Genomic DNA, 27,387 nt, shown 5'->3' on the forward strand with positions numbered 1-27,387 from the left:
TCGCGCCCATTGGGCAGAGAAACAGCTAAACGCTGTTAATGACACGGATACTGTGGTTGGTTGGAAGAGAAGTTGAACCCTTTGATTGGTTAGTAAAGGAGAGCTGCGAATTATGACTGGCTGCGAGTGGACTCCAATTGTGATTGGCTGAGATAGGAGGTACAGTAGGTAATAGGATAGAAGGGTTTTCACTGTTTTGTGATTGGTCTGTCTCAGGGGAGGGCGGAGAAAATAGGCCTCTTTTTCGTTTATCTTGTCCAGCGCTCTCTTATTGGCGTCTTCCCCCTCCCAACGTTTAATCTGATTGGTCATTTCTAAACCAGACACTAGCAAACTGATTGGTTGGACCGAAACCTTTCCAACCAATCGCGCGGCTATTGTCTTTCGTTGCGTCGCGGGATGCGCGGATAGCAAATGAGAGCTATGCCGGCATTGGGCCTTTTTCCCCCTCTTCCTCCCTCTCTTGTTCACGTCCGGCGTGGACTGGCTGGGCCTGAATTCCCTGCACCAATCAGGGCCCGGATAGCTCTGGCTGGTGTCGGCGTCAGTGGGAGGCAGAAGAGAGCGAGGCTGCGATTGGATGAGAGTGGTTGGGCTAGCGATTTTGAATTTCAGGGACGTTGCCCGGATGCATGGGCAGGTAAGTAAGCCAAGGAGGGGGGGAGACTTGCAACCACCTCCCCCCCCCCGGGGCACAGGGGGCGGTGTGGCTGGGGCAGCACCACTGGGGGGTGCTGAGCGGGGGGAGGGGCATGGGTGGGTAGAGAAGGGGGTTCAGAAGATCTCTTGGCACTGGAAAAAGTTCAGACAAGGGCAACACAAGCGATGAGGCTGCTCTATGGGGAGAGGTTAAAACGCCTGGGACTTTTCAGCTCAGAAGAGAGGCGGGGGATATGGTAGCAGTCTATAAAATCATGACAGGTATGGAGAGTAAGGCAAAAACACGCACTTGTTCCCATCACTTAAGAGCCGTAGGCCACCAGATTAAAATGAGCAGGTATCAATAGGGTGCCAGGCATCCGGTTTTGAACCGGACAGTCCAGTATTTGAGCTTTCTGCTCAGGAAATAAATTAAGAAAATATAAATGCCCAGTATTTTCTAAATAAGATGTAATGTAGATTGTGATGTCATGTCAATTGTGTCCGGTATTTTTTTTTTTTTTTAACCATCTGGCAACCCTAGGTATAAAGCAAACAAAAGGAAGTTTGTCTTCATGAAGCACATCGTCAACCTGGGAAGTCTTTGCCTGAGGATGTTGTGAAGACCAGGACTTTAAGAGGGTTCAGAAAAGAAGTAGATAAATTTATGGAGGACAGATTCATCGAAGGCTGTAAGCCAGGATGGGTAGGAATGATGTCCCTAGACTCTGTTTGTCAGAGGCTGGGAATGGATGACGGGAGGGCTCACTTAATGATTACCTGTTCTGCTTGCTCTCTGTGGGGCACCTGGCATTGACCACTGTTGGAAGACAGGATACTAGGCTAGATGGACCTTTCGTTTGTCCTAGTATGGTCATATTTATGTTCATGCCCTGCTAGGCTGGTGGGTAACCTGCCACAGGCAGGCAGTACAGTTTGGGAACCTAGTTATCTGTTAAAGAATGAGGCAACCTGCAGAACTCCTTGCCAGAGGAAGACCAGGACTTTAAGAGGGTTCAAAAAAGAAGTAGATAAATTCATGAAGGATAGATCCATCAATGGCACCTTAAACACTAACACATTTATTTGGGCATAAGCTTTTGTGGTCTGGAATCCACTTCATCAGATGCATAGGAGTGGAAATGACAGAGACAGACATGAATATACCAGCTCATGAAAAGAAGAGGCCAGTACTAACTAGGCCTCCCCCCAAAGTGGATGTGACCCACTCCCAATAGTGAATGAAGTGTGAATATCAAAAGGTGGAAAGTTGCTTTTGAAGTGGGCCAGCCATTCCCACTATGTATTCAAATCCAGATGAAGAGTGTACTAGTTCTCAAGTGCTCAAAGGCCCTGCTGTGCTAGGTGCTGCAGATAGGGTTACCAGGTAGCTTCAGAAAAAATACCGGACACACTTGATTGCGGGGGAGAAGGAGGAGAAGGGACCTGCCGGGAGGGGAATGGGGCTGGCTGGAAGGGGGTGGGAGGGGAGACGGGAAGTAGGGCTGGCGGGGAGGGGATCGGGGGCAGTGGGGCTGGCCGGGGGAAACTGGGGGAGGTGGCTGGCAGGAAGCAGGGCTGGGGGCGGGAGCTCGGAGGCAGCGGGTATAGCTAGGGGAGATCGGGGGGGGCAGCCGGCGGAAAGCAGGGCTGGTTGGGGGGGAGTCGGGGGCAGCGGGGCTGGCTGGGGAGAGATTGAGAGGAGGAGAACCGGCCAGCGGGAAGCAGGGCTTTCCGGGAGGAGGTCGGGGGAGTGGGGTAGGCTGGGGGGGGGAGAGAATCAGCTGGCGGGGAGTGGAACTGACATGGGCACATGCAGATCCCAGGGCACTGCCTGTCCCGCACACAGTCCCAGCGATGCACGAGCGAGTCCGGTTACGGCTCCACAACATGCTTGAACAGTGCTCAAGAGCATAGACAGGCCTTCTCTTCCCCAGGCGTCACTCCTACATCAGACACAACCAGAGGCTCCCAGCGCCAATCGCACCCTACCTCCCAGCCACTCCCCTCTCCAGGCCTTTGTTGGGCGCCCAGCTGGAAAACCAGGAAATACCGGACATTGCACATGTCTGGTATTTTCTGAATTTTTTTACCTGACAGAGGCCCCAAAAACTGGACTGTCCGGTTGGATACTGGACACCTGGCAACCCTAGCTGCAGAGTTACATACACCTGCATCATGAACTGACTGGTCAACCATGCACCTCATTTGGAACCTGCATCGCACAATTGGGCAGTGCAGAAACATCCTCTCCTCCAAACAGGACTCTGTTAAACATAAACAACTAGAAAGAAATAAAGAGAAAGCAGCATTTTTCTTTTGCACAGTAAATTTCCAATCCTGTATTAAGTCAACATTCAGCATTAAACTTTTGAAAGAATGACCATAACGTTTTGTTCAGATTTATGAACAATCCCTGTTCCTGAGGTGTTCATAGCTCTGAAGTGCTAGTGTACATAATAAAACATGGAGATTGCCTCTAACTAGGGAAGACACAATGGGAGAAAAAGAAAGATTTTGTTCCCATTTTACAGATGGAAAAATTGAACCCAGTGTGAGTACCAGTCCGGTGTCTTAACCACATGGAAATTCTTCTCTAACTAGAAGCTGAGAGGAAAGTGGCTGACACTTAAACAGTGACACTATAGCCATGTTAGTGTGTGATTTCCTGAAAAGGGTTCCAAATTATGTTGCAGTTCCCCAAGCATATACTAGATGCAGGTCCATTTTATTTTAATGAATGGAATGTAAATTAGTGAATAGCAAAGAAATGAAGAAACCTGTTTTTAAAAATGAGGTAAATGCCTCTCTGACTATTCATTTGAGAATGCATTTACTTTGAACTCTGATACAACCTAAAATAATTATACTGTAGTGCATTATGAAAAAGGAATGGATTCTTTGTTTTGAGGCCTTAGTGCAGCTCTCTGCTCTTAAACTGATCACTGTGCAGAGATGACTGTTTGCATGGGGATTACTAGACATACAAATTACTGTGCTTCCATGCAATGGCAGCTTAGCAGCATACAGCCATGCTACTTAACTCTTCAGACTGGGAGTAAAGCTGAATAGTTGAACTAATTGGAAGTGCAATCTTAACTTCTTTAAGCTCTTATTTTTGTAAAGTAAATTAAAACATTATTTTTAAAATCCTATGTTTAATAGGCTGCAATATCTTGATAGCTCAAGAGTTGTTCAATTAGAACATAAACTGTGCTCAGCTGTCTCATAACCTTTATGTGGGCTGTAGACTTGTCAGTCCCAAATACAGAAGATGGTATTTTAAAAGAAATGACCTCACCCAGCTTCTCTTTCCAAGAATCTTTACAGAAATTCAAACTAAAAGCATTCACTAGCCATGGCTAGCAGAAGTCAGACAATCCTACTACAGAGCTTGTGCCTAAATTCTCTTACTTTAAAATATTTAAACTAAAAGCTTTAACATGAATGTTTGTTGGATGGAGGCAGGTTTTGACTTATAGGTACCAGTTCAAACATGAATACATGGTGGTGGTGATTGGCAGTTCAACACACAACCATCAGGTGGGAATGGCTGTGTATAATGAGTTGATAAGTCTCAGTCTGATTTTCAGTAGAGAGGTATCCATGTTACAAAACCATTACCACAGCTGGCACAATTAAGAACTGCTTCTTGGCATTCTCACTAGAGAAGAGGAAGATTGAACAAGCCAAGGAGAATGTACATCTTTCAAAACATATCTATTCCATGGAGGACAAAGAGAGCATTCTTTTGGCACCCTTAGAGCAAGCAGTGCATTTTACAAAGGTCCTGGCTATATTATTTTTCTGTATCTTGTGCAGAATGATGTGGTGATTTCCTCTTAGCAAATCTATGATTTGCCCTTTCTTCCCAGTATCCCTTGTTAAAAATTCCTGAATGTTCACTGGCATGGTGTGGTTTAAAATGGGAGAGTTCGAAATGTCAATTTCTACATCATTTCATTAGCTACCTTAACCTACCTTAAAGTTTGTACATGTTATCAGTGATCAGAAAAAATCTTCTCGAAGTAATACAAATTTCTTCATGCTTCTAACCATTACTTCTGTTCTAAAAAGATAATTCCAAATATTTTGAAGTGGGACTATTGACATGCATTCCCTCCTCTTTTTCACCCTCTTGTGGCAGTTTGCTCTGTAATAAAAGTAGGATTATAAATTCTTGCTTAGTGATTTAACTGCTCTTGATCTTGGTTCCCTAGAAATAATGGCAAAGTACAAGCAACGCCGGCGGAAGCTGCGGGCCCGGGCAAAACTTCTAGTGAACAAGAAAGGAGATTTCACTAAAGTGCGGTGCTTGAATCCTCTCCCTCAAAGGTAAACTCACATTACATTTAGTTTTCTCATTAATTCAATTCATAGGTCCATTGCTAGTTCCAAACAGTACACTGAGTCACAGACATTGTAGATGGAGACTTGTTGAGTCCCATCTACTTCATGGCCTGTCTGCTGCAGAATTGTTTTCTCTTATATATCTTCCAGTGTCCTTCCTGTCCAATTGTATTTTAAATGCCTCAGGAAATGGGGCTTGAAAGAGAGTTGTCACAAAAACTCAGTAACTAGAGCCTGAAAAAAACTGTTAGGAAAATCTATACCTTTGCCAGGGCAGGAAAGTTTCCCTACACAGTACAATGCAATCTTTCCTACCATTCCCTTTCCCTGCACTGAAGTTTAAGCCAAACTTGCCTGTTATATTGACACTTGTAAATTACCAGCAAATTGATCATAGTTATATATCTGGATGGCTAAATTTCTGTATTTACTTGTAAAGTTGAATTTGAAATTTTCTTATACAGGTTATTGAATGGTCTTCCTCCAGATTCTCCCCACAGCCAAAGTAGCACCTTCTCAGTCTGGCCGTTAGTCCTCCCCAATGTAAAGAATGCAGTAAGGCCCCTGGCAATGACAGCATCGTCTTTGTACTGGTGGTGCCAGAACAGTGTTGCACAGGTATGTTTTCTAAATCTCTGTTTTCTACCTGTGAGAGATCACCATAGAGCTCTGGGCATGTATACTGAACCTAGCTCCAGAATTAAAGTGAAAGTTTAATTCTAGTTATTGGAAAATCTCTGTCTAGTAGGGATGGATGGTGTAAATGTGTGAATGGTTAACTAATGAATCTGGGCTTATCGGTTAACCTGCATGGTTATACCCTTCCCTTTGCTGCCTCTGTATCAGAGAGGGAAGGGGGGCAGTTCTCACAGGGTTATACATTTCAGCGGTTATACATTTACCAAAAAAAAACCATATTTTAACATCCCTATTGTCCAAGGAAAGGCTTGGTAGGAAATTATTAAGGTTCAAGTGGAGGTATCATCTGTTGGGAAAATAGGTTTTGTAAAAGTACCCAAAATTACAGTGACATTGAGATTGCATGTAAAGCTGGAGATTTTCATTGCAATATTTGGAGTATTTGCAATGTCATAGGGCCCAGCTTGCAACTCTTAATGGTCTAGGAGATAATAGTGTATGACCTTGATGGGTCAGACAAAAAATGTACTGTGGGGTTCAGGGTTAAAATTTGAAAACTTATTGAGAATCTTACCAAGGAAACATGGCCCATCCTTCAATTCCTCAGTATCAGTTTGAAGACCCTTGCAACATTCAAACTTAGCAAATTATAAGATGAGATCTTATGAATGTATCAAGTCTGCTTTTCTGGTGTACTCTGACCAAAGGATGAGAGAGGAAAAAAATGAGAGAGTAGATTTGAATTGGCCAATCCATGTTGCTCTTTGCCACTGAATACAATCAGAAGATTTTTCAATGATTTTCAATTAGAGTTGTGCTCCCGAGTCACTTAAAGTGTTTTTGAAATTTCACCTAGTGTGTTTAACTCTGAAAATAATCTTCTGGTTTCTTTGTGATGCTTAGAGTTTTGAAGTAATCAAAGACGCCATATTTCCTTCGAGACTCTACCTGCGGCAACTGAACATGCTGAAGCAACAGGTGGAAAAGCTGGAAACTGAATTTTCCAGATTACAAGGTGTGATCCAGGTCAGTCACATATTATTCCCATTAGCAATGTGATTTTTCTCATGTTTGCCTAAGCTGGTGGCTTTCAACGCAGTCCAGGTCCATGGACTATTTTGAAGCTTTCCAAAGGGGTCCACATCTCCATTCATAACTTTTTAGAGGGCCACAAAAAAGGCACTGTCCTAAGCATTTAAAACGTGTGGTCAGTGATGGAAGCTAAATTTGTTTTTGCTAAGTGTATGCTACTGAAGAGACCTCACTGCCTTGAAATCCAGTACATTAAATATTAAAAGAAATATTAAAATTAAATATTAGAAGAACTTTTGGCCTAAATATTTCCTCCTGCTGACATTTAGTAGAATATAATTGGATCACAGACTACATATAAACAGAAGTAGGGAATGTTCTCTGAGTTTTGATGATCAAATGAATGTAGTTAATGAAACTTGTGCCATCAAGTCACAGAGGTACTTCTGAAAATCCCACCCCTAATATGGAATAGAATTGGAAATTATACAGCCTGTGTAAATAAAAAATACCCTGTATGTCTGAAGCTGAGTGGATCTCAAACCCATTTGATTGCCCCCCACCTTTGTATTTTTAGTCATGTATTCTCTCCCCACCCCCAAGAACATGCAGTGGTTTTTTTTGTGATGGTACTGCCCAGTACGCAGTACTGGCATCTCCAGTCAGAGCTCAACAACTTTTCCCCTGGAGTACCGGCACCTTTTTTTTTTTTTTTTTTTTTTAAACAAAACAAAAAGCACTGCATACAGCCACCTGGCTCTGAAGGCAGGGCAGAAAGCAGTGGCTACTGCCTGGGTACAAAATACATACACATGCAGCCACCCCTCTCTGAAGCACAATAGCAGCAGATTTAGCACCCCATTGCCACCCTTGCTTCTGCACTGCCACTCGGGCTGACATCCGGAGTCCTGCTGCCACTAGGTGAGGATTGGGTAGGGTGGTGTTGCTGCCTCCCTGTGAGATATTAAGGGGGGAAGGAGAGCCCTTGTGCCAGGGCTCCAGCTGTCCCTTTTTCCACGTCTCCCGGTGTGCATGGCCCTTCTGCACACACACCCGTCACCCAGGGCTGACAGCCAGAGCTCTTCAAAAAGAAAAGAAAAAAAACATATTCCCCATGGTTTGAGAACTGCTGTCTTAGCTCCTTTAATTGGAAAACACTTTGTGTTCCCTACGCATGGAAAATTACTGAAATGCAGCCATCATGGGGCTGGAAGGCAGCAGTTAGCCAGCTGGATGATCACTTCAGTAGCAGGCACGTCATGGGCCTGGCATCCTGGATCAATGGAAGTTAGGAACTCCATTCCCTACGCATTGCTATTCTTTAAACAGTTAATGTAATGCTCTTCATTTTGTCGTCTTTTCTTCTCCCTAGATGAATGGGACTGTTGTTAGTTCCTCAGAAAGCTCTCCTTGCCGAAGGTGTGATAAGCCATTACTAGCTGTTCCTGTTAATGCACAGATCGGCGTGGCAGACCCAATATCCCTGCCTTGTGCAGGAGTGCCGCAACCTGCATCGGTCCCCCCTCCTCCACCTCCACCACCTCCTCCTCCTCCTCTACCACCACCACCTGCACCTGTCCTACTCAAAAAGGGCAATGGGACAAAAGCACTTCAGGTAGGGTGTAATAGAATAACTATATTTCTTCAATTGGTATTTGATGGATTTTTGTATGAAGTAAGGAAAACATGAGCCATATAATTTGCTGATTCTACTATTCATTCCAACTTCCCTTTGTTTTCAGGCTACATCAGTAAAAGATGGGCCCATACAAATCACTCTCAAGGATCTCCTGAACGTGAAACTAAAGAAGATACAGAATTACACAAAAACAGGCCAGGTAAACTGAAGGACGTGTAGGGAATTGTGCAACTGGATAGTACTGTTCTGGGGCAAATCCTGCCTGCTGTGAAACCAATGTGTTCCACTGTGTGATGGTGGGAGCCTCATGCAGTAGCTGTAGAACCCATATATGCTGGGAAGCCTTATTCTATAGGGGCTCTGTGGACAGTGGAGATCTGAGTGCAGGATTAATGGTTCTGCAGAGCAGATACACAACCTTTTCTCTCCCCTCCCACCCACGCCAGTCTGAAGTAGTAGCTGTGGAGCAACTCCTTTGCTTGGTTCTGGGGAAAGATTGCAGTCAGTGCATAGTTCATTTGGTTGGGCTGTGCACTATACCCAGGATTTATGTCTTGAAGTTTTGTTCTGACAAAAATAATTCCTGGTTTCCCTGGACTGTGTCAAAAATGACTGCTAAGTTGTTCAGCCTTACAGGGTATAGGCAGGTGTAAGCTGCCTAAATGCCTTTGAGAATATTGGCTGTGGAGACCAGAATCATATTTCTGATCTTTCTTGGCTTCCGCAAAACTTCTTTGTTCTTTTTTTAGAACCATGTATTGAATTTTTCAGACCACGGTTGTAACCAAGGCTAGTGTCTGTTCTCTGGTTAGCTGAAAAATTGCATTTGACAGTTCAACTCTCAACCATTCTCCTAAAAATAAACTTAAGCCCCAACTATTTCTTCTGCCTGAATGAATATTCCCTATTGAAGTGCTAAATGTATGCTATTCCCTTTGATCTTTTCCATCTCGTGTGGGATGTTTATTTTAAAACATTTATGTATTCATGTTCTTAGCTAGCCTATTCTTTTGCTTATGTTGTTCAAGACAATACATTTTGGGATAATGATGAGAAAACTAATTAATAAAGTAGTTCACTGAATACATTATGAGAGATTTGAGATTTCAGTTAATCATAGCTAGCATGCCTATATAAACCTTCAAAGAGCTCTACAAACATTTCATGATATCCATCCTTTATGTACAGTTCATTCAAAAACTTCAATGGGCTCACTCCAAAGATGAATTTGGGCTCATCGACTGACTAATCCCGTGGTATCCAACATGCTAGCCACTAGCTACGTGTGGCTATTTGGCCAGTTGAGTGTGGCTAATTGGCTTGAACAGTGTCGCTATTTGGCCAGTTGAGTGTGGCTAGTTCACTATAGCCTGCTTCAGAACTGGTTGGACACCATGGGACTATTCCAGTCTCCAAATCCATAGTAATATATGTGCGTAAATATTGTTATCCTAATTTTGCAGATGTGGAATTTGAGGCAGAGAGGTTAAGTGACTTCCACCAGGGTCAATGCATGGGAGTGCTCCTTTTTAGTTTAGGAAATAGCATTCAGTATTCATGGAGCTTTATGCATGTGTACATTTTAACCATATATGTACATATATAATGTACAATGCTTTTATGGGAATCTTCTATAAAATGGCTATTTTTTTTCAAAGGTATATTCAATCTTAATGACTCAAAAGAACTGATGAGCCATAATGCACTAAAAACACACATGGTATACATATTAAATAGATTGTATGTTTAGTGGTGTCTTTTAAAATTTATTTTTGGTAACATCTTTCTTTTTAATTTTAGGCAGGCTCACCGGTCAAGCAGCAGAGGGCATTAATTACAGTCTCAGATTTACAAAGCATCAATCTGAGACCTAAATCCAAGCTGCCACCAGCTCCTATTACAAATCTCTTAATGTAAGGATGTTTCTACATTCTTTGCTATCAAACAGAGAAAAGATGCTCTATGTTTAGAATAAGAATTATTACTGATAGTACTGAAAAATACGTTGGTTTTAACATTTTGGGGTTTGTTTTTTTTCCAGTACTCCCAGCAAAAATCAAATAGACCTTAGAAAACATCTTAAGAAAGTCAATATTCAGAGGTAACTTCCTTTTGGTCATCTTCTGTTTTTTAACTAATCAGAAATAAGAGTAATGTCCCTTACAATTTTTATGATTTCCTCAGGAGTCCTGGTGGAACTCCATTGACTAACAAAGAGAACATGGAAACCGGCACAGGATTGACACCAATAATGACACAAGCACTGAGGCGCAAATTTCAGGCAAGGCTTTGTGTTTAAGCCAGTTTCTTGTTGCATAAAGTTTTGGTCAGTTTTAAAAGCCCAATATAAGATATTTTTCCAAAACAGTATTTATCTCATGTACAGTACCATTAAGCTGCATGGCGCTTGGCAGACATAAAAGATGTCAGTGTGAGGTGAAAGCTCTTGATGCTTCACTCATAATAGTGACATTTATCTCTAATAAACTTTTCCTTCGTAGATCTTAGTGTTTTATGTAGGAAGGTCTTTATTCCCATTTTACAGATGGGAAAACAGCTATAGAAAGATGATGTGGCTTGCCCAAGATCAACCAGCAGGTCCTGGACAGAAACTGGAAACAGAAATCTGCTCTCCTGATACCGAGTCCACTGCTTCATGCTACCTACTACTTAGTTAATGTATATGCAGTACTTTGAGAATGAAAAGTGTACTCTGAGAATGAAAAGTGTGCTAGAAGAGTCACATATTGCTAGTGTAAAAAGCAGACTTGATTGCTTAAATGTAATTCAAAACATAACAAAGGGTTCAACATGCACAACTGGCAGCACTGAAGGATTCTTCATCAAAGGGTGTCTCTGCATGCTCCTATGTGTGGGGATTACCCTTGCAAAGTCTCCCCCATGTTCAATTCTCAGAGTTCTTTTTCCATAGGGTTTTACAATTTAGGAGGAGGAACTCAGAAGATTATGTTTGCATGGCACTTCATTCCAAACATTTGGGACTGAGGTGGGGCTCACTTAACATGCTTCTTTCCAGATGTCTCTGAGATTCATTGGTTGCAGGAATACACACTACAAGTGGGAATACGCAGAGGTTCTCAAAGAACTGTGTCTTACATGATGGTAGCATTTTTTTGGGAACCATTATTTAGAAAACAATAACCAATAAACAAGACAGCTTCTGACACTGGAAAGAGACTGAGGTTTTAAAATGTTTTCCATGTTAAGAATTCTCTTAGTTTACATGCTCGTTTACACTTAGGATGAGATGAATAAGAATTACCTGCTTGGAAGTATGTAATTGTTACTGAAAATTAAAATCTAAATATAACTTGTTCTTACTTTAACAGCTGGCTCACCCAAAGACTCCCTCTCCAGCTCGGTTACATAATGCAAACAGCTTTGATGAGCAGAACTAGACCTGTGCTGCAATGTTTTTATATCAATTGAGGGTCAGTAGCTACTTGTCTAACCCCAGTTTTATATCACTAAGAGGTAATGAATTTGCAACTTTAAGTTTAGCACACATAAAGTGCCGTTTTTGTGGTCCTCAAGAAGTAAAGCCTTCCCCCGAGGGTCCTTCTACAGTGCCTCAATTTTGACTCTGGAATACCTCTTTGAAGTCTGAGAAGAGAATAAAGTCTCATTGGTCTTTTGGAATCTTGACTTGTGTTGAAACTTCCATAGAGTGTTGTCTTTTTGTGATATAGATGCATGTGTTCTAGGAAGCAATTTAAATTGAACATTAGACTGACCTTTTAAAAGATGACTTTAGCACTATTTGTAATGTTAGAGAAAACAAAATTCAAAAGAGGGAAGTAATTTAGGACTTCAGTATCTCCAGTAACAGAGAGGTTTGCAATATTTTTTATAAAAGTTATGTGACTCAGTAAGAAAGTATTAACAGTTTTCCAGCATATACCAGTTTGGCTTGTTTTATATTAACAGTAACACACCTAATTTTGGGCAGTCCTGCTTAGTGCTACATTCTCCTAAATTCCTGGCTCTCCTACTGACTTGCTATGTCACCTTGGTCACTAAATGTATCTGTTTCTCCATCTGCAAAATTTGACTTAACATATTGACCTCACAGGAACGTTGGGTTTAGGAACTAAGTAATACTATTATTGAACTGCTTTGAAATAGAAAGCTCAAAGATCCTAATTGGTGTTCTAGGAATGGAAAGATCATGGATCAAGATTCCTAAACAAGACTATAATTACCATTAGCCATCTTGAACTCCCACTGCTGCTATTCAGATTTCTTATACACATTAATGCTGCATATTTTCCACCTTTGATTACTCATTTCCTATTGTATTAACTAAGTACATCTTAATAGTATCCCAGTCTTTTTGAACTGTAATAGGAATGTAGCCATGTTAGTCTGGACTTGCTGAAACGAAAGACAGGACTATGCAGCACTTTAAAGACCAACAAGAACTGTATTTTTCTAAAACACTACTACAATTTTAATTTGAAACTAAATCACTGTAACAGCCCTGTTGACAGATTGAATTTTATTTCCAGTGTATTGAATGTGCAACGTTTTAAGGGGGAATGAGCTGGACTTCTAGTTGCAGTAGCTTGCTCTGTTCTATAACCCAGAGAGGTCACCACATTGCTCCTTAGAAGGCTATCATGCTAGTTACATGTTTGCAGGATGGTTTTGAAAGCTGGGCTGTCACATATTTCCCTGGGGGCGTGGGTGGTTTGAAGAACTGCTGTGTGCAAGTCTCCTGGAAGAATCTCGTCTCCTCTTGGCGCCAGTGTTTCACTGGCAATAACGGATCTGCTCTTCTTCCCCGTTTTCTCCACCTTTCCCTTTTGCCATCTGACTTAGCAACCCACGTGGCTAAGGGAGCCGCTTCTTAGGGCGACGTGAGGGCAGCTCAGCGTCGCCCCGAGTTGTGAGCATGCGCGGTGACCACAACGGCGCCTAGCCCATTACGGCGCATGCGCCGCAGTGGCGCATGCTCTGAGGGACTCTCGTTCCAGCGGGGCGCCGCGCTCGCTGCGATGACTGTGCCCGTGAGCCTGCGGGAGCTGCTGCTGGCCGGCGGCGCCGGCGCGGAGGAGGGGGGCGGCGGGACGGGCGCCGCGGCACCCGGCGAGGAGGAGGTGTGTGTGGTGGGCATCTTCGGCAAGACCGCCCTGCAGCTGAGCTCCGAGAAGGCGGCGCTGGTGAGCACCGTGTGCGACCGGCAGGTCTTCCCCCTCTTCCAGCGGGAGGACGCGGGGCCGGGCGGCGCCGAGCGCGGGGCGGGCGGGGAGCCCGCGGCCGGCGAGGAGGAGGAGGAGGAGCCCGGGGCCCAGGATTACAACCTGCTGCAGGCCTATTACAGCCAGGACAGCAAGGTGCTGTACCTGGTGCTCACCTCCATCTGCGACACCCCGCAGCTGCTGCAGGCCTGCCGGGACCTCAGCGCCGGGGACGCCCGGGTGCCGGGCCTCGGGCACCCCCCTGGCGCTCCGCTGCCGCACGCCGAGGCCCACGAGTTCTGGAAGCACCAGGAGAAGCTGCACTGCCTGAGCCTCCTTTACCTCTTCTCCGTTTGCCACATCCTGCTGCTGGTGCACCCCACCTGCTCCTTCGACATCACCTACGACCGGGTCTTCAGGGCGCTGGATGGGCTGAGGCAGAAGGTGCTGCCCTCCCTCAAGGCTGCCATCAAGGACTGCCCCGTTGGCAAGGAGTGGAAACTCAACTGTAGGCCATGCCCGCCCCGCCTCCTCTTCCTCTTCCAGCTTAATGGGGCCCTGAAGGTGGACCCCCCACCAGGCAGGGGGCAAGATCTCTGTGGCCAGCTGGAGAAGCCCCCACCCAAGAAGCATTCGCCCAAGAGGAGGTTGCAGCATGCTCTGGAGGACCAGATCTACCGCATTTTCCGTAAGAGTCGGGTGCTGACCAACCAGAGCATCAACTGCCTTTTCACTGTGCCTGCTAACCAGGCCTTTGTCTACATCGTGGCTGGTGGGACCCAGGATGGAGAAGACCCGGTGGCCATGCTGCTGGAGCAGCTCAGGAACAACTGCACGATGAAAGAGACAGATTCTTTGCTGGCACCCACCTTGGCAGGACCAAGGAGATACCAGATGATGAGACATGGCAGGCAGCAGCTGTCTTTCCATGTTGAGAGTAGCAGTAGCAGCTCCAGTTCCTCTGGGCAGTTAGTGGACTGCACTTTGAAGGAGTTTCTATGGCAGCATGTGGAGTTGGTGCTCAGCAAGAAAGGCTTTGATGACAGTGTGGGAAGAAACCCTCAGCCCTCTCACTTTGAACTTCCTACATATCAGAAGTGGGTTGCTGCAGCCCAGAAACTATATGATGTGGCCATTGAGGGGAAAGATGATGACCCAGCTTCCCTCACTGGGGAACTGACCTCTAAAATTATGGGCAGCATCAAAGTCTTGGAAGGGTACCTAGATATAGACACCAAATTTTCTGAAAACCGTTGTCAAAAGGCTCTCCCTATGGCCCACAGTGCCTACCAGTCCAACTTGCCCCATAACTATACTATGACAGTTCATAAGAATCAGCTGGCACAAGCCTTGCGTGTGTACAGCCAGCATGCCCGAGGACCAGCCTTTCACAAGTATGCCATGCAGCTTCATGAAGACTGTTACAAGTTCTGGAGCAATGGACATCAGCTGTGTGAGGAGCGAAGTTTAACTGATCAGCACTGTGTGCATAAATTTCACTTACTCCCAAAATCAGGTAACTAAGCACAGTTGTGTTAGGATCCTTTTGTAGTTCACTTTTGCAAATTTTAAGCCATAAAATATTTTATATCTGACTGACCATCAAATTTTAAAACTGGCTTTGTTTTTTAGAAACTGAGAACAATATATAAAGATCTCTTTCTGGAGTCTCTACATGTCTAATGTTAATGTTTGTGAAAAGCACAGGAATGATGGTTTTAGAGATTCCATTTCTCTGTTTATTGAAGGAATAGTTATATCTAGAGCCCTGCAAATCCTAAGGTATCCATGGCTTATTTTTGCTGATACACATTTTATATCTAGAACCTTGCAAGTTTGCAGATATATGTAGTTGTAAAACAGGTATCTGCTTTATAACCACAGGTGTCCAGGAATCCTTTTGGCAGAAGCAGATACGAATTTTATATCCAGGCAGGGCTCTAGTTATAGCAAAGGCTGTATTGTAGCATCCTTAATTCATCCTACTGATGCGCCTAATCCTGATGGGAGTGACTACTCCCAGGAATTGAAAATAAGTGTGTCCATGGTCATTTCAGGCCTTCCTAGCCATGCGGAAACTGAGTTGTGAGATGGTGCATGCAATGTGTACATGAGGGATGCGACCACCAAACTCACTTAATAGAAGACAGAAGACAAAACAATAATTAAAGGGTGGTAACAGGTATCAGAACTAGAGGAGTCAGCAGCCATGACACATGAGCCAATTTAGAGTGACACATGGCAGGAGCTCAGCCTCCCTCTGCTGCTCCCCCGCATACGGAGGGTGTCGGGCAGAAGCTGCTCTGGTAGCGGTGGCCCCAGCCGGGGCCAGGGTGGGGGCTGATCCTGCCAGGCTGGAGCATCCCTGTCTGTGGAGCGCCGGGCCTGCAGAGTTGGAGCAGCCCACTGACCGTAAGTAGTAAGCATCACCCAGTAGGGTGACATTAACTATTCACATCCCTATTTTGAATACGGGCGACTCCCGACTTGCATCGCGATCAGTTCCTGGGGAAGCGGCGCAAGTCGGGGGCGTCATAACTTGAACCTTCATTGACGATAGGCGCTGTGCACGGTCATAAATGCAGGCCAGGGACATAAGTCGGGGGTTTTCTGCCCCTTCTGCACTTTAAAAAATAATTGTAAGTGTGGGGGGTCGCAACTTGGGCGGTTGCAACTCGGGGTGTGTGTGTGTGTGTGTGTGGTTGGTTGGTTGGTTGTTTTTTGTTTTTAAACCACCCAGCTTGTGACCTTTTTTGAGCTTTTAAAAGGTTTTGGGTAAGAAGTATTATTTTTTGTATTTTATAAGAATACCTATAATTTTTTTTTTTTTAATTATTTTAATTTTTATTGTTTTAGTTGCTTTATTATTGACAAAGATTTAGGGTGTGTAGTTTGGGTTTCTCTTTTTATTTTTACTTTATATTTAATATTAATCAGTGATTTTTAAAAAAAAGTGAAACTTTGAAAGCATCACAGGAAAAGCCGCAGCGGAGCCCAGGGTAGGAGACCAAGTGGGGTGTATGGTGAGGAAAGTCCCTCCTGGGAGAGTGGCGCAGGCCAAGGAAGGACGGTTAAATCTTGAATGCCACTTCGGAAAGGTTGCTGACCCCTAATCTAGAGGTTAAAGGCTCCCTACCCTATTCTCAGCCCCTTGTGTCATCACTTCCCCAGAACTCTGATTTTAGAAAAACAATCCCGAAAACTAATTGCTAGTTGGTGGGATTAAGGATTGCAGGATGGGGCTCATTATTAGTTAGTTGGACAGACATCCTTTCTAGCAACAAGCATATTTAAGGGAGGTAAAGTTCTAGAGAGGAGCACGCACTATGTTAAAGGCCAGTATAAGTAGAGCCTGTCTATGCAGTGAATAAGAATCATTTGTCCTTCAAGCAAGAACTCGAAAGTATCCTGGTTCAGGCATAGCTGCACCTTTGAAATTGTCTGACTGCATCCTCTCGTGTTCGTTTTCTTGCCTTTACTTGGTAAAAGGACAACATAGTTTTCCCTCTGTACCACCCATGATTGATCTACAGGCCTCACCGAAGACCTGTGCTGAACCAAATAACCCAAAACAGCATCTTCAAAACAATGTATTGTTTGTTTGTAACAGCAAGACAAGAAAAATGGATTTCAACACAATACACGGTCTGTGTATATTTGCCTTTCCTAAAGCTTCAGTAGTCCTTAATTTATGCCTGACCATTTTGGCTCTAGGGATTCAGGTTCAGTCTATTACCCAGTAGTCTGCTTCACTTTCTCCTGTACTTTAGGGACCTTTTCTTATACATACAAACTTCACTGTTCCTGTTTTCTCTGCTTGGATCCCCCCCAAACCAGATTGTTGAACTCACCTTGGTCAGAGATAAAACTGAAAGTAAATGGTAGTTGAATTGCCTTTTAAGTATTGATAAATGGGGGGGTCTGTCTATCCTCTGCTTGAATTTACCCCTTTCAGTCATGGACCAACCACAATAACAATCAGTCAAATGGATGGAACATGTAATTGTAATTATTACATAGCAGTTCCACATCCTGCAGAATAAGCAATTGGCAAAAAAGGAGGGCCTTTGTAATTGGCTATATAATAAGCACAGGGGAAGGGTAAATTGCATGATAAATTGGCAATGTTGGGAAGTAATTTGGGGGTACATGTGAAGGATCGTTGCAGAAGAAAGTTGAAGATAGCCACATTATACAAGCAGCTCTCCAGATGGTGTGAAGTAAATGTCAATTAATCTTGTTACTTTTTCAGGAGAAAAACCAGAGCCAGATAGAACCCCACCAGTGTTGTATCACAACAGCCGGGCTCGCTCCACTGGTGCCTGTAACTGTGGGAGGAAACAAGCACCCCGGGATGATCCTTTTGATATTAAAGCAGCCAACTATGACTTCTATCAGGTAATCATTAGTTTGCCATTTTTACTTCAAAGGGAAATCTTTTTTTATTAAGCTGTCAAAATACGGCATAGCTTATCCTGAGGAATCCAAAGAGAAATTTATGAGGTGACTTTGGAGAAGGATAGTAAGAGGACAGTTAGCCTCTTTTTTTATTTAAATATTACTTTTTCTTATCCTGCTCCTGTAATACCCAAACAGCTTTATCCCTGTTGCCTTAACTCAGTGATGAGCAACCAAGAATAGAGAATGGGTTGCATGAGTGGCCCTCCTTCATCTTAGTGGGCCACAGCAGTGATTCATGGCACTCTGAATTAGGGATGTTAACATGTATGCGAGTACGCAGTTAACCGATGAGCCGAGGCTTGTATTGGTGTAGTTTTATAAGGGAAGATGTAAGGCACAGTTATACTAATACTAGAGGATTTATCCGGGCTGCGGGGAGGATGGTGCAGCAGTCAGGGCAGAGCGTTGGCCCTTGTAAGGTGGCGGGATTTGTGGAGTTAGGGAAAGGGGGCACAATGGAGGGGGCAGCCAGCATCATTGCTCCCCAGGGCCAACTCAGGGCTGTCGGGGGCTGAGCTGCCCAGCCCAATAGAGGCATTGCCCCATGGGACTGTTGAGGACTGCACTGCCTGGCCTGACAACACCGTTGCTCCCAGGGGAACGCTTGTTGCCTCCCTGTGATCGTTCTAGAGTATAACTGTCCTGGCCTTCGCAGCCCTCCCTTTCTGGTTGATGAGAAACAAATAGCACCCTGTGCATATCCCATTGCCTTGGCACAACCAAACCCTGACTTGGGTTTAAGAGGGAGCTGCATGCCAAATTTAGGAAGAGTTCTTGAACAGACTCACAGACGACCACCGGAGGTCAATATTGTCTAGCAGCATTACCAACACTTCCACTGCTTACTGGGTTCTTAGAAGACATTTAGGGCTAAATAACAGCACAGAACACTGAGAGCCAGGACTGGTGGCTGTAAACAAACTTTATAGGACCATGGGGAACTTAGCTGGATGTCCACTTACCATGGGATGGCCAACTAAAATCACACTGGGTCAGGGATGTTGCAGGACGCGAGAGGTTCAACCTGTACTACTACAAAAATAACGTGTGCACTAGGCCCAAATATAACAGTTACATGCACAGTGTCTGTAGTTCATTCATTCCCACTTCACCAAAACAAAGCCTTTAAATACTTACTTGATGCTAAGTCGCATTGACTTGTTGACACTGCAGCTTATTATATTAAATTACATTCAGTTAATTTTGTGATTCGGGGCTATGTGAACATTGAGACTGCAGATGACACGTTAACTCTGTTTCATCTTTCATAGCTGCTGGAAGAGAAATGTTGCGGGAAGCTGGACCATGTCAACTTCCCAGTATTTCAGCCGAGTACACCTGATCCAGCACCAGCCAAGAATGAGTCCTCACCTGCCCCTCCAGAAGGAGAATCTGAGAAACTTAAAGAAAAAGAGCCTCAAACCCAGGGAGAGAGCACCAGCCTGAGCTTAGCCCTTAGTTTGGGTCAGTCGACAGATAGCCTGGGCACCTACCCAGCTGATCCTCAAGGTGGAGGAGACAATGCAGAAGCTCATGGCCAAGCATCAGAGTCTAAAAGTGAGAAGAGGCCAAGCTTGGTGGATCGTCAGGCATCCACCGTTGAGTATCTTCCTGGCATGCTTCATTCTAATTGCCCTAAGGGCCTTCTTCCCAAATTCTCTAGCTGGTCACTGGTCAAACTTGGCCCTGCTAAAGCTTATAATTTTCATACTGGCTTAGACCAGCAGGGCTTTATCCCGGGAACAAACTACTTAATGCCTTGGGACATAGTCATCAGGACAAGAGCAGAAGATGAGGGAGATCTAGACACTAACTCGTGGCCTGCTCCTAATAAAGCCGTTCCTGGGAAACGAAGTGCAGTTGTAATGGGAAGAGGAAGGAGGAGAGATGACATAGCTCGAGCCTTCGTTGGATTTGAATATGAAGATGCCCGTGGTCGAAGGTTCATGTGTTCAGGGCCTGATAAAGTCATGAAGGTGATGGGAGGCGGTCCAAAAGAATCAGCTATAAAAGCCCTTAATTCTGATATGCCTTTATACATCCTCTCATCGACTCAGGGCCGAGGACTTAAACCATATTATGCTCAGTTCATAAGACTTTTTGTTGTGGTGCCAGATGCTCCACTGCAGATAATACTGACACCTCAGGTAAGAAATTAAAAAATAGAATCTAGCTATCTGTAAGTGACTGTAGGAACAGCACAAAGTAACTCTAAAAGATGTATTAACAATACTTATCGTGTGAGAGGGGTAGCCATATTTGGCTGTAACTTTAAAAAACAAGTAGTCCTGTGGCACTTTAGAGACTAACCAAAATATATAGACTCCTATATAAACCCACTTCATCAGTTGAATTGGAGTGGAAACAACAGAAACCAAGTGATATATATATATATATAACAGCAGAAGTTAGGGATGTAAGCAAGTAGTCGAATAACTGATAATTCTAGGCTTATCGGTTAGTTGAGTCGATTACTCGCATTGCTCCATCCGTTGCTGCCTCTGTATCAGAGGCAGCAAGTGGAGAAAAGCAGGAGCCTCTCCAAGGCAGCAGCGCAGGGGGGTGAGGGCAAACTGCCACGAAGCAACCTCTTGGCCACAGCGGACCCAGGCTCACCATGGGCAAGGGCTGCTCCACATCCCGTGAACCGGGGCTGGCCGCAAACACAGGCTACTCTGGCAGCAACCCCTGTTCATGGGAGGTCTGAGTAAGCCTGGCTCAGTCCCAGCTCACGCCGGGTCCAGGAGCTATTTCTGCTGTCGCTCTTGCCCTCCCAGCTCTTACTACATTTAAACTGCGGAGTCACAGCAGAAGGTAGTTGCTGAATTCTGCATGAGCCAGGACTGAGGCTTCCTCCCTTATCAACTAATCGTATAGTTGATAGAAATATGATTAGCTAATTACGCATTTCCTAACAGACTGCCACCTGTCAATGGTAGGACCCGTGTTAATGAGGCTGTGTGCTGAATGTGTCTCACAGCTTTTTGATGTGGAAATGCAGGTGTTAATGGCAGGAGAAATTGGCTTTGTAATGCACCAACCAGTTAATTTCTTTAAGCCCTGGGTAAGGATGTCAAATCTGATCAACTTCTTGCTTTTAATACTTATTGTGGTACAGAAAGACACATAAAGGAACATAAGATCTTTCTTCGTTGCAAGAGGTGAGAGAATGCAATCTAACCAGTTATTTTCAATCTGAACCAAGATTTAAATAATGTTCATTAGGTCAGTCCAAATTGGTACTAGCCAAAAGTTCTTGGATTGTTGTCAACAAATCCATTCCACATGGGCCAATTTTAGTGATTCTCAGCCTGCAGACAACATATAAACCACCATCTCATAGGAAATGCTCTTTGATATTTTCAGCAAGGACTGAATGGGCCATGAAGACAAGTCCCTTCTCTTTCTTTACAGATTATCCCCACAGATCAGTTTTGAGTACAGTAGTGGTAGGGGAAGTTTGTTGTATATGCTGTTGCTATTGTGTGACTTTAACATTTGTCAACCTAACTTTCTCCATAATACACATTTTATCACAGGTGACATAGTGGGGTTCCCATAGGTTGAAAAAACATTTCAAATAAGTATGCCACAGAAAGTGCACTAAAATAAACTGTCTTTTTAAAAATAATTACTGAGCAATGGGAGCATAAGAAATTAAAATATCTTCCCAGAAAAATGGTGATGCATGGCTAAGATGGATTTTTATCTTCAATTCTTCTCTGAACTCTGGGGACAGGGAGAATCTGTAGGAGTAAAAAAGATATAATTTTAATCTATTTCTAGATGCTGTGAAGAGGAAATTGATATATTCCCACTTACTTTTATTTAAAGCAGTGAACAAGATGTGTTTTCCTCTAGTACTCTGTCATAGAATAATCTTAAAGAAAAATGAATGATGAGGTCAGAAAAATGGCTAAAGCAAGGAGTCTGTAAGTACTTTGTAATCGAAGACCTTGATGGCTAGGGCATGCATTACAAATGGATCATAAAAGACTACCGATTATGGCTGTCTGTTGGAAGCCAGAAAATCCAACAAGAAAGAAGGGTAGACCTAGGATGAATTGAAAGGTCATATGGCAGCTGATGATAAAGCATGGCAAATGTGGGTAGCCCAATGTGCTAAAAGCATGTGAGGTCTAAAGTCTAAGTAATATAGCACTTTGCAAAATATGAAAAACATTTTTCATGTGTTGGTACCTAAAGAATATAATTCAGCACTACTGAAATGCAGCCAGTGCATAGCATATTTATCTCACCTGTGGGGAGAAACAATCTACTCCTCTATTGCCCTGGGATCTTCATATATCCATGTTAGAGAGATTAATTCAAACTGGAACAGAAAATTGCTATTAGAATGATCTGTGGAATGGGGAACCCATCTTATATGAGGAGACTAAAAGGTGTCTTGTTGAGCCTAGCAAAATGAAGACTGGAAGGAAATATGATTATTCTCTATAAATGCAGTGGGAGGAATCAGGGATAGAGAAGGTTGGAAATTTAGACGGTTTCTAATTAGAAAATCTCTAATGAGATTCTAGAATAGTCTTCCAATAGGAGAAGAGAAGTGGGGACAAACAACCTACCTAATTTTAAGATGGAGCTTGATAAATTTAAAAAAACAGAATTGTATGTCTGATTTGCCTCTGAAAGCAAGGGACTGGACTCTCTGTCTCAAGAGGTCCCTTTCAGTGCTATATTCCTACAAAGCAAACAGAGCTTGTTTTAGAGGAAACCTTAAAGTAGATAGGGATGTAATAGTGTAGTCTATTAACCTATAATCAAAAGCTTATAGGTTAATGCAATAGACTACATGCATTCCCCCCCACTGCCCCTTGCCAATAATTTTTTTAGCAGGCTGGCTAGCAGCCTGGCTCATTTCCAGCTACGCGGGGTCTGGGAGCTCAGACACACACCCCCGGACAAAGGCTAATGCCACAGTGCGCTGCTGCCTCTGATAGAAACACAGCAGCGTGGGGTGGCAAGGGGCTCCTCAGGAGTGGGGTGGGAGTGCACTAGCTGCCAGCCCCAGCCACTATAGAATAGTCGACTAACCGATAAGAATTCATGAGGTTAACCGATAAGAATTCATGAGGTTAATCGACTATTCAGTTAACTAATATTTAACATCCCTACCTTAAAGATCCACATACTAAACTGGTTTTTGTTTTTCAAGTTCAAGCAAAAGTAATGGTTAAAGCTACACAGCGGTGAAGTACGAACGATGAGGTCAGAAAAATGGCTAAAGCAAGGCACCAATTATACACACAAAATGCAGTAACTTCATTTAAATGGTTAAGAAACATTTGCAATCTAACCTTCTAGACTTGCATTTAACTTCCATGAGTTTTGCCTGTGTATGAACTGCAAGATGAACCCTTTAAGCAGTGGTTTTAAATACCACCATTTCAGGATGAATGTGGATGAAATAGCAAGGAAAATGCTAAGTCACTTAGAGTATGTCTACACGTCATTCCTCTCTCTCTTGAGAGAAATGCAAATGCAGACATCCGAAATTGCAAACGAAGCGGGGATTTAAATATCCCGCCCTTCATTTGCATAATCGCATTATGGCATTATTTTGAAATAGCACTATTTCGAGAGAAAAAACAGGGTTATTTCGAGATAAAACCCTTCCCTCGAAATAACCCTTACTCGAAGGGTTTTATCTCAAAATAACCCCATTTTTTCTCTCGAAATAGTGCTATTTCAAAATAATGCCATAATGCGATTATGCAAATGAAGCACGGGATATTTAAATCCCTGCTTCATTTACAATTTTGGGTGTCTGCATTTGCATTCCTCTCATGAGGGAGAAGAATGAAGTACAGACAGTCCCCGAGTTACGCAGATCCGACTTATGTCAGATCCGCAGTTACGAACGGGGCCATCTCCCTGGTCTCCAGCAGATCAGGGAGAGGAAGCAAAGCCGCGGAGCACGCGGGCAGCGGACAGCCCAGACGCGTCTGGGCTGCCCGCGTGCTCCGCGGCTTTGCTCCCCGTCTCCCTGGTCTGCAGACCAGGGGGACGGGGAGCAAAGCGGCGGATCACGCGGACAGCCCAGACGCGTCTGGGCTGTCCGCTGCCCGTGTGCTCCGCGGCTTTGCTATGCTTTGCTCCCCGGGCTGTCTGCTGGGCTGCTTTGCTGCTGGGCTGTCTGCTGCCCGCGTGTTCCGCGGCTTTGCTCCCCATCCCCCTGGTCTGCAGACCAGGGAGAGGGGGAGCAAAGCAGAGGAAAGCCACGGAGCCCAAGGGCAGCAGGACAGCCACGGCGCGTCTGGGCTGCCCCTGTGCTCCGCGGCTTTGCTCGGGACGCCTGTGGTACAGCAGCTGGGGCGCTGCCGGTTGGTCCCGTAGCGCTGCTCTGGGCGCTACGGGACCAACCCGGCAGCACCCCAGCTGCTCTGCCCCAGGCGTCCTGATTCAGCAACTGCTGGTCAGTTTCAGCAGCGGCTGAATCAGGACGCCTGGGGCAGAGCAGCTTGGGTGCTGCTGGGTTGGTCCAGTAGCGCCGAGGAGCGGCTGCGCTACTGGACCAACCCAGCAGCACCCCAACTGCTCTGCCCCAGGCGTCCCCAAGTCAGCCGCTGCTGAAACTGACCAGCGGCTGACTACAGGAAGCCCCTGCCCCGGGCTTCCTGGAATCAGCTGCTGATCAGTTTCAGCAGCAGCTGACTTGGGGATGCCTGGGGTTCTTAAGATGAATCTGTATGTAAGTCAGAACTGGCGTCCAGATTCAGCCACTGTTGAAACTGATCAGTTTCAGCAGCGGCTGAATCTGGACGCCAGTTCCGACTTACATACAGATTCAACTTAAGAACAAACCTACAGTCCCTATCTTGTACGTAACCCAGGGACTGCCTGTATAACCATACAGTTAGTGATACTTGTGCCCATAAGTAATATGATTTTTAAGGCCCTTGTCTATCCTGTGAAAATTTAATATGCTGGAGGAAACAATTACAACACATCATTTCTTGACCTGGTTGTGACACCAGCTTAGTGGAGTTGATACCAAACAATATTTGAAATATTCTTGAATTATGCTTCAATCCTGAAAAATCCAAAATATAGAACAATTAGATCTGAAACAGTTTAGTCTTGTCTGCATTGCACAGATGCAACTGGATCCCTTTTTTTAATCCTTAAGTAGATTTTTGTAATGTGAGATGAGGACTTAGCATATTTGGCATTGTATCACTATCTTAAAATCAGCATCTCGATCACACTGAGGTTTGAAACTAATTTTCTTTCTGGCAAGAACAACATTTAAACACTGTCTTTACTAAAATGAGGTTTAAAACCACTTTAGCACATTTCTAAAGACTTAATAGAGTGAATTAGTTATTAGTGAAAGACGAATAAATAGACTGAATTGGTTATTTGAGACGGTTTTATTCAAATAGTTTGTTAATTTTATCTTTTAAAAAAACAGCAAGCAGATGGTCTGGTAGCACTTTATAGACTAACACTTAACATATTTTCTATGTTGTTGTTCTTTTTTAGGTTCAACCAGGGCCTCCACCTTGCCCGATATTTTACCCTGAGAAACAGGAAATAACCCTCCTGCCTGACGGACTGTGGGTGCTGCGATTCCCTTATGCTTATGTGACAGAACGTGGACCCTGTTTTCCTCCAAAAGAAAGCCAGCAGTTAATGAGTTACAAGATTGTTCGAGGAATACTAAAAGCCATTACACAATAAGAATTATTCTGGCAAACTGGTCCTCGTTTAAGGAGACTTGTTTTCTCAATCCAAATAATGGAATTTGATTCCTGACTCTGGGTAAACAGTAATCACTGCTTGGTATAGTGAAACCACTGCATGTAAAGAGTCCAGATTCAGAATAAAGATCTGAATATCAAAGTGGAGAAAGGAACATGGCAATTCTCTCTGTTTACCTAATTAGTATTCATAAGTAGAAAGCAACTCCTTTTACTTCATCTTCATATGTTTTGAGCCTGTTTCCTGACATATTTTGATGCAGCTTCAGGGGGTAGCCGAGTTAGTCTGTACATGATAAACTTAAAAAACAACAAATGGTCTGGTAGCCAGGCTGTGCCCATGAAAGCTCATGATACCAGCTACATGTTTTGTTAGTCTATAAAGTGCTACCAGACCATTTGTTTAAGTACATTTTGATGAATCAGGAGTGCCTCTCTAATTACTTAAGAACTCTGAAATTATATCTGCTTGGAATCAAGCTGTTTGTCAGCTGGAGACAGTGAAAAGAGAACCTTAAAAATATGTACTCTTACTGTTTTGTTAGCAGAAACTTTATATTTGAGCTTGTAAAATGTAATTGCAGATACCTTGTCATTTTTTAAAATTTGTGCTCAATTCCATCAGCATCAGGAATTCAGTTCATTCAGATCAGATATTTAAAAAAATAATTTAAACGTATGTCTATATTTGCGGATTGGACAACCAGATCTTGTTTGAAAATTATGCAGTGCGATAGCTGTGGCCATAAGGCAGGATTAGGTGTGCTTTTAAAAAGACAAAATATTGAAAACTGAAACACGTTATAAATAACATTTAAAAATTAAAACCAACCCCCCCTCCCCCAAAAAAACCCTAGTAGTATATATCAAAGGGTTAGAATTTCTCCCAGATTGCAGTTGTAGCATCATCATTATCAACAACCATGGGCTCAATGCCTGTTGGTGTCCAATGCCTCCTTCACTATTTCCTTCCATCTTTCCCTGTCCAGTGCTGAGTGGCTTAGTTTCTGTAGACTAGTTCCGCACCAATCTACTATATCATCTACCCATTCTCTGTGGGGTTCTGCCTCTCCTATTCAGACCATCCATTATTCCGAATACCAGGTTCTTAACTTTTCGCTCGTTGTTCATTCTGCAGAAATGCCCAAATAGCTGTAACTTCCGTTGTATAACTGCAGTAGGTTCTCTTTCCGCTGTATCTTCCTATATACTTCCTCATTGATGACCTTCTGCATCCATCCTATTCTCAGGATCTTTTTGTCACAGCTCCTCTCAAACACCAATAGCCTTCTCTTCACATCTTTTGTTATCACCCATGTCTCACATTTGTACAACACACGTTTTCAAGACGCTCAGCTTTGTTCCTAAGCTAATCACTTTACTTTTCCAGATCTTCTCCATCGCTTTCAAACTCGCTCTTGCTTTCGCTATCCTAGTTGCTATTTCCTTCTTACAGGCCAGCTCATACATCATGTTGTTCCCCAAATACGTGAGAGAAGTGGGTTATTGTCTCTTCCAGTTATTTGTCATGTCAGTAAATTACTGAAATATCTGCCTCATTTTTCTGAATTGTAAGATGTGAATAATACCTCCCTCCTTCCTTGCGGGCTGCCGTGTGACTTAATGCACAGAAGTGGGTGCTTTGAGATCATGGATTAGAAGACTTAAGAAGGAGCCAACTTACTAAATTCTTCAAACAGCA

General features: G+C 43.8%; 2 protein-coding genes across 7 annotated transcripts; both read left to right on the forward strand.

The window, feature by feature from the left end:
* The first annotated feature begins 136 nt into the window (after nt 1-136).
* PRR11 (proline rich 11) lies at nt 137-12,469 on the forward strand. Of its 6 annotated transcripts, none has more exons than XM_006138661.4 (11): nt 271-640; nt 1,184-1,345; nt 4,860-4,974; nt 5,454-5,607; nt 6,532-6,654; nt 8,033-8,275; nt 8,403-8,498; nt 10,100-10,212; nt 10,341-10,400; nt 10,484-10,580; nt 11,650-12,469. In XM_006138661.4, the coding sequence occupies exons 2-11, from the start codon at nt 1,342-1,344 to the stop codon at nt 11,716-11,718; spliced, it is 1,074 nt and encodes a 357-aa protein (XP_006138723.2). In that variant the 5' UTR covers nt 271-640; nt 1,184-1,341; the 3' UTR covers nt 11,719-12,469. The 6 variants fall into 6 exon arrangements, with proteins under 6 accessions (XP_025035097.2, XP_006138724.2, XP_006138723.2 ...); XM_014581374.3 differs by having other exon boundaries at nt 1,184-1,331; XM_025179312.2 differs by lacking the exons at nt 271-640; nt 1,184-1,345 and adding an exon at nt 137-159.
* Nucleotides 12,470-13,203: 734 nt separating this feature from the next.
* On the forward strand, nt 13,204-27,244 carry SMG8 (SMG8 nonsense mediated mRNA decay factor). The gene is made up of 4 exons (XM_006138660.4): nt 13,204-15,016; nt 17,753-17,898; nt 19,233-20,108; nt 25,468-27,244. Exons 1-4 carry the CDS (start codon nt 13,255-13,257, stop codon nt 25,663-25,665), a joined length of 2,982 nt encoding a protein of 993 aa, XP_006138722.4. The 5' UTR covers nt 13,204-13,254; the 3' UTR covers nt 25,666-27,244.
* The last annotated feature ends 143 nt before the right edge of the window (nt 27,245-27,387 follow it).

Source organism: Pelodiscus sinensis, chromosome 21 (genome assembly GCF_049634645.1).
Source record: "Pelodiscus sinensis isolate JC-2024 chromosome 21, ASM4963464v1, whole genome shotgun sequence".
NCBI lineage: Eukaryota > Metazoa > Chordata > Testudines > Trionychidae > Pelodiscus > Pelodiscus sinensis.